General features: G+C 35.4%; 3 protein-coding genes across 3 annotated transcripts; all 3 read left to right on the forward strand.

The window, feature by feature from the left end:
• Nucleotides 1-158: 158 nt before the first annotated feature.
• Nucleotides 159-868, forward strand: J4E86_010730 (uncharacterized protein; the record flags this gene model as incomplete). Its single annotated transcript, XM_051451226.1, has 2 exons — nucleotides 159-595; nucleotides 691-868. The coding sequence occupies 2 exons, from the start codon at nucleotides 159-161 to the stop codon at nucleotides 866-868; spliced, it is 615 nt and encodes a 204-aa protein (XP_051297696.1).
• A 736-nt stretch (nucleotides 869-1,604) lies between these two features.
• On the forward strand, nucleotides 1,605-2,153 carry J4E86_010731 (uncharacterized protein; the record flags this gene model as incomplete). Its single annotated transcript, XM_051451227.1, has 1 exon — nucleotides 1,605-2,153. The coding sequence occupies one exon, from the start codon at nucleotides 1,605-1,607 to the stop codon at nucleotides 2,151-2,153; it is 549 nt and encodes a 182-aa protein (XP_051297697.1).
• Nucleotides 2,154-2,979: 826 nt separating this feature from the next.
• J4E86_010732 (uncharacterized protein) lies at nucleotides 2,980-3,780 on the forward strand (the record flags this gene model as incomplete). Its single annotated transcript, XM_051451228.1, has 1 exon — nucleotides 2,980-3,780. The coding sequence occupies one exon, from the start codon at nucleotides 2,980-2,982 to the stop codon at nucleotides 3,778-3,780; it is 801 nt and encodes a 266-aa protein (XP_051297698.1).
• Between the last annotated feature and the right edge of the window lie 3,969 nt (nucleotides 3,781-7,749).

The following is a 7,749-nucleotide window of genomic DNA, read 5'->3' on the forward strand; positions in this document are numbered from 1 at the left end:
TTGGAGAGGTATATATCAGCCGTGGGTGCGGGCTTGTGATGCTGGACATTCAAGTTCCATCGCTCTCGATATCGCTCAACTCAGCCTGGACCAAATTTTCACACCCAAGACAAAAGTACTGATATCAAACATCGTTACCATCGACCAGAATCCGCACCATGATATTCCCCACTCCCTTCCTAGCATTCCTCCCCCTCCTCATCTCCCTCACCACCGCCCTCCCCACTAACCTTCACCACCCCCTCCACGCCCGCGACACCTCCCTCGCCGCCGCAGAAACATGGCACATCACCCGCCTAGACATGCACATGATGACCACCAGCACCGGCATCCCCGGCAACGGCCCTTGGCCCGAAGGCTCAAAGTTCGATTCCACGATCGACTTCGACGTGCTGGTGCCAGAGAAAGCCCCACTACCAGCGTCGAAGTGGAACTGCAAGGGTACGATGAAGAATGGGACTATTATTGAGGATGTTGTGGGCTGTGTGGATGAGAAGGGGAATGTGGGTGATGTGTCGTTTGGGATGACGGGGTATGAGGCGGTGGGGGAGAGGAGGGCCGAGTTGAGTTTTTGGTTGTGGGTTTATAGGGTTGGGTATGTTTGTTCCCTGCCACTTTATTGTTTGGATGCGAGACTATCGTATGGTGTACTTGCGCTAATGCTTTCGTTCATGAATACAGGGGAGGTAGCGATGGTCGCGCTACCATACTTGACGGCGCAACGGCGATCACCGCGAACGACCCACAGGAACCGACTAGCTACCTTACGTGCCTTCTTGGCAGACCCTTTGATGGGCTGAGATGCCAGATTGGGAGTTATCTTAGTGTGAGGAAGGAGCTTGTTGTTGAAGGGTCGGAGGTGCGTTGAGTTCATGCTGAGATGAGGGGAGGATGAACGACAAGACTGCAGTGTCGCGACAGATATTCGTTGGTCATGTAAGCTGTTAATGATGATTTCGATTGAGAATTAATGCAGCAAACTGTTGTTATGAAGTTTATGTTACACAGCATGTGTGTTGTGCGTCGCGTGGCGGGAGGGGCGTGTTTCAGCATCTCATCATCTTGTCTTCACATTCATGACTTGAACCGACTAACTATGGGAATAAAGCTGTCATTTGTGATCGTTGTCGTTAACATGCGGCTTTACAAGTAGGATAACAACCTCCTTGCATCGGATTAGTGCTCTCATTGCCACTGCTACGATGGATGGAAAGTACTTGCCGTAATGGGGCTGCGAAATCGACCTGGCGAGATTGCTGCGTTGAGGTGCTACTGCAGATACACTACTGCAGCCAGACACGACAAGATAGTTGTGATTGTTTTGGTCGAGCGCTATCTCGCCGCTTCCCACTCTGCTTGTCAATATCCTCTTGGTTCAATTTCTACGCGCTTCGGTCTTGTCAATCACATTGCACTTTGGAGTCACGATTGCTGAATGCGGGCACGAAAATGAGGTTTATGTATGCGATGTCGGTTAACGATCAGGCTGGTACCGGAAATGAGGACGCTGATTGCACGGTACGTGTTGTTTAGATGCTGTTGTCACCTTGGTATATGCGACTGATGGAGTTGATCAGACCTGCTCTTCTGAAGCCCGGCCGACAATGACTGGCGCTGCGCTGGCACGGTATCCAACCGTTACATCACGATCTTCAGTAGCTGGAGCCACACCAGATGACAACATCCCATCTGCTCAAGCCTTACACCAAGATGTCTCGTCCATGCTGCCTGCTCCCTCAACGGAAACACCTGGATCGACCTCTCAGCTCAGCACCCCGGTTAAGGCGGGCATCATCGCTGCCTCGATCGTCGTGTTCCTACTCGTGCTCCTACTGGTACTCGAGTACACCTATCTACGCCGCAAGCGCCACGACCGCGCACTCCAACAAGCAATCGACGAGGTAGAACGAGGGACTGAGCTGAAGAGGATAACAGAGAGTGAAAGCAAAGAGAAAATGGTTTTGGAGAGTAGGGTCGAGATTGTTGAGGATGATGAAGGACAGGATAGTGTGAGGGGTAGCTGGGATGGTGAGGGTCCATGGGATACAGGTACACACGACGAAGATGACCATGGAGACTTGAGTGAATGGGGAAGAGGGCGAAGGCGAGATGTTGGGCGGAATGGAATGAGCCTTCCGCGAAGAGGACGTTAGTGTCGGAGCCGTGGCAACGACACAGTGGCTGACGTCGCAAGGATCTTGTCTCCTATTAGTCCCCGATCTTTGCGGTATCAAGCCTTCGAGTATGCCTTGCTTGTCGAGGCTTCGTATGTCTTAGTGTGTTCCGGTGAGACTTCGCGCAATGGGATAACCTTTCCTAGTCTGTTTTCCAAAAAGCAAGGCTAGAAAGCAGTGTTGTTAGGTGCCCTACTCAATAAGTTACTATAGCACATAAATCTTACACAAGGGCAACATTGCAAACTCGAGTGTGTATATCACATTGAAGACTTACGAAATGCTGCTGCTCTGCTACTATCGGGGGGCAGATCGGGTTTGTGGCTGCCCTCTTGTATAGCATATTCTACTTGCGATTTCTCTCATTCGTGAGAGTATCTTTTCGTCAAGCACTCTTGTATAGAGTGTGTAACTAGGTATACTAATTTGCGACTCACATCTAGCCCCATCGCTTGCAGGCTAGGTATGCTGTCGAAGTACCGGCATATATGCCCCACTCAGAAATTCGACCACTGAGGCAGTCGCTTACATAACTTTCTAACCACTCACACTTAGTAATACAGTTCAGCTTAGGTGACCCAAGGTAAGCATTCTTGGGATATAATAGATAGGACAAATATGACAGGTGAGATGTCGTAATCAGCATACCGCGCTTATCGTCAGAACGAAGCGCCGTGGGGCGGCTGTTCTCTTCAGGCAACAACATCCAGCCTGGGCAGTATATAAGGCCTGCCGTATAGCCGCTCCCGATATTTCTCCTTTTTCTGTACCTGCCATCCACTATTGCATCACACCAATATCACCAATGTCGGCCGCCATAGACAATACGGTGTACGTCGTCACCGGAGCAAACCGAGGTCTTGGTCTTGGCTTTGTGCAATCGCTTCTTACGCGTCCTCAACACACGGTGGTCGCCACAGTCCGTAGCGAGCAAGCCAAACATGTCTTGGAAGACGAGATCAAGAGCATATCGAAAGGGACTGGCAGCAAGCTGGAGGTCATACAGTACGACTTCTCCACGGCTATCGATCCCAAAGAGGTGGAAAGCAAGTTCGCCAAATTGGGATTTCAGCATATCGACGTTCTATTGCTTAACGCTGGAGGCGCACAGCCAATGGTCCCACCAAGCGAGACCACAGCCAAAGACCTGCGCGCAGCATTTGAGACCAACACTATCGCACCTCTGCTCGTATTCCAGGGTCTGAAGCAGTATTTGCTGAGAGCCAACTCCATTCCCAAGCTCATCTGGGTTACCTCTTCGGTCGGAAGCATCGCGGACATGGACCCGTTTGGCGGCGGCGCCTATGGTCCCAGCCGAGCGGCACAGAACTGGCTAGCGCGCTCCATCCATCTCGAATATAACGGCACAAAGGGGAATACGCGTTTGATTGTCATTCCCTTGCATCCTGGATGGGTCCAAACGCGAGCGGGCCAGTTTGTCGTGGATCAGTGGCAGTCGGCGCTCAAAGCCATCAACTACGAGATTGAGAACCCGCCGACAACGCTAGAAGAGAGCGTCTGTGGTATGATCAAAGTCATTGACAATGCGACGGCAGAATATTCAGGCCAGTTCCTAACGTATGAAGGCAAGATGCTGCCGTGGTAAATCAGCGATAGTAGAGAAGCTTATACTTTCACGCACTTATCGCGCGCAAAAGTGTTAACATGTATATAAGAGCTATAGTATTAGAAATTTAAAATCTTAGTCACTAGAATTATAGTATAAAGTATAAGCTTAAGAGATATCTAAGATCTTTTTAAATTAAAGTTTTTAATATACTAGTCATTAATCTTATATTTTATGAGATAGCTTTTACTTTAATTAAACTAGTATACTAAGAAGAGATAGCTTTATGCAAGAATAAATAAAGAATAATAAATATTATATTTATATTCATAAAGAGCTATAAAATTAATACTTTAAGTTTAATGTAAAGTAATTTTTATAGTATCTTTAAGTTTAGAACTAAGTTTTTAATAGATATATTACATTCTTAAGCTTTACTAAGTAACTTTTTTATACTAAAATATTCTATTAAAAGTTAAATAAAAAATTTATTAAAAATTCTTTTTTAGTGCCTTAAGCCTAATTTAGTATTTTCTTCATAGTAAAATAATATTAAAAGATATTAAAAGACGTTAAAAGACTTTAAGCTAGTTTCTCTTAGAACTACTAAATAATTTAAAAATTAATTTAGAATATATTGCTAAAATAACGTAGTTATTTCTAATTTTAGCTTTATAATAAAGCTAAAAACCTATAAACTAACTCTATACTTGTCTATATAACTTTCTTTATATTATAACTAGAAATAATTAAGATAATATATAGTAATAGGTATACTACTAATAGAACTAGCTATATTTATTCTCTATTAACCTTAACGCAACGCTATATTAACTATCTAGTAACTAGTAAAGATAACTATTATAGCCTCTATCTACTTAACTATAGTAATACTTAAAAAACTATCTATAAATACCTTCTTATCTTTATCTAATTCTTTATTAAGATAACTAAGAATTCTTTTTAAAGTACTAATCTATAAAACTATAGTATTATAGATAAGCTTAGAGAGAGGTTCTATAGTTAGTACTAGTCTATATATTAAGATATAAACAAAAATAGCTTAGGCCTCTAGCCTATCTATAGTAATAAAATTAATCTAATTTATATTAATAATAAGCTTAGGTTAGTAGAAGAACTTATATATATTAGTATTAAAGGGTTTCTTAAAAGTAAGGCTAATAGAAGAGATAATTAATAGCCTTACTCTAGGCAAATATATATATAAGATAGTAGTAATAAAAGCTTTAATAGTGTTAATAAAGTAGCTTTTTATATATTTTAGAAGGCTTCTTAGAGCGCCTAAAACGCTAGTTATTATATTATAGATAATATTTTATTCTATAGCTACTAGAATAGTCTTTAAAATAGCCTTTTTAAAAGTCTCTTTTCTAGTAGATATAGAGTAGCTTATAGCAGCTTTATAAGAGTGATATAATTTAGAGAAAAGTAATTAAAAAATAAAAAAACAATTTAGTTAAGTATTAGTAAGGTAGTAAGATAACGTAACTAGTAAGAGATTAGCTTTATTCTTATAAGCGCTAAGAAGACTTATAAATTATTTAACTAGTATAGTATTTAGTATTAGATTAGAGCTACTTATATCTTTAATCTTTAAAGTTTTTATTATAATTATTATTATAGAAATATAAAGAATAGAAAAAGCGTACTTTTACTAAGAGAGATTTTAGTATATATATTCTAACTATAAAGCTTTAAAATATATTACTCTATTAGTTATAAGCTAATAAGCGTATATAATTATATTATAGTTCTTTTATAGAGTATTTAGTATTTATAGAATAGCTCTTTAGCTAGCCTAAAAATTTAGAAGCTTTAACTACTTTAGAGGTAGTAGCGCTAAGGCTCTAAGCCTTAGCTTACTTAACGCTATACTTTTAAGAGTAGATAAAACTTTTAGTTATATATTCTTTAGAGTACTAGTAATAGTTTTTACCTCTTTAGAATTAGTAACTCTTTAAGCTATAAGTATTACTACTTAAGATTTAAATTTCTACTTAATAAAAAATTCTTTTTAGAATATTATATATATAGTTTTTCTATAGTTTTTATAGTCTATTTTATTATTCTTAAAACTTCTACTAATCTATTTAATTTAATAGTCTACTTTACCTAGAATATAATATATATTAAAATAGTTACTAGTTATAGTAAATATGTATTCTATTAAAGTATATAAGACAAGTAGATTTTACTATTATTATCTACTAAAACTTAGCTAATATTTTACTTCTAATAGCTTTATAACTATAATATAGTATCTTTTCTTAATCTTAAATATTAAGAATATATACTATTTAGTTACTAAAGCTCTAAATAGTACTAATATTTCTTAGAGTTTTTCTTTAAATTTACTAATAATTAACTACTTTTAGAAAATGTTTTTACTATAATTATGTATTTTACTACTTTTTAATATCAATCAAGATAAGAAAGTTAAGGCTATATTAGAGCTATATAAAAAAAGAAGTATAGTTACTTCTTATAGTATACTTTATATTAATGAGTTATAAAAAGGTACTATAGAACTAAAGTATAGTAAGTAAGAATAGATTATCTCTAGTAAGTAAAGAGTATAATCTTAATTATAGTAGTATTATAGTTAGAATAGAGCTATTCAAAGTATAAAGAGTATTTTCTATTTTTTAGTTACTTCTTACCTAGCTTAAAATAGAGATAATATTCTATTTATAGTTAATAGAGAAAGTATTTTATAGTTCTATTAGTAGTATTTAGTTTACTATGTAGTAAACTTTCTTATACTTTATATAAACTTCAAACTTAGATAAATAAGTATAGAGTAAGTTTATAACCTAGTAATTATTATGTTTTTATTCTAAGTATATACTAAATTAGCATTAATATAATTTTAGAAGATTTAGAAAACAATAGCTTAAAGCTTTTTCTATCTTTTAATATTAGTTTTCTAAATATTCTATAGATTTTCTAAGTTACTAATTATATTCTAGAGTTATAAGAGAAAATATTAAAAAAAGACAAGAATGAGAAATATACACTTCTACTAAGATTTATTTTAATATCTTATAACTATAAAGTAAAATTATATAATAAGTATATTTACTTATAGTATAGTTTCTTTTTAAAATGTAGTATAAAAGTTTTTAAAGATAGACTTTAGTATTAGAGTAGCTATAAAGTAAGTTAAATTTTATATACTTAAACTCTTTAATAAGTAATAGTATAAAGTTTTTAACTTTTAGCTTATTTAATATCTAATATTTTAATGTATACTAAAATCTTACTTCTATTTTCTTTAATATACTAGTAATAAACTTTATCTATTTAGAACTAGCTATAAGACTATAAAACTTCTAGTTTAAAATAAAAAGTTATAGGTAGTTAAATGAAATAATAGTTTTTTTTCAAGTAGTGTATAGTAAAAGTAAAAGTTTTAGATTATAAAACTTATCTTTTTAAAGCTAAGCTTTAGAAATTAAACACTATTTTAGATATACTATAGATAACTTTACTTTTATTACTAGTTTTCTATTAAAATATAGTATTAAGTCTCTTAGTAATCTATTTATTCTATAGCCTATAAGCTAGTTCTAAATTAGTAAAATCTATTACTAGTATACTATAGAACGTAAAACTAAAGGTTTTACCTACTCTTAAAGATAGATAGACTAAGACTTAGAGCTCTAGCGCTATAGTCTCTAAAGTAGTTAAAGGTTCTAAATCTTTTAGACTAGCTAAAAAGCTATTCTAATATTAAATACCTTATAAAAAAGTTATAATATAGTTATATATACTTATTAGCTTATTACTAATAGAATAATATATCTAAACTTTTATAGATAGAATATATTTACTAAAATTTTAGTAAAAGTATAATTCTTCTATTTATTGTATTTTTATAATAATAATATTTAGTACTCTAGAGATTTAAATATATAAGAAACTTATCTTTAATACTAAACACTAAATAACTATATTTACACGTACTTCTTAATAATTTATAACTCT

Source organism: Alternaria arbusti (assembly GCF_024043155.1).
Source record: "Alternaria arbusti strain BMP 1465 chromosome Unknown scaffold_24, whole genome shotgun sequence".
NCBI classification, from domain to species: Eukaryota; Fungi; Ascomycota; class Dothideomycetes; order Pleosporales; family Pleosporaceae; genus Alternaria; species Alternaria arbusti.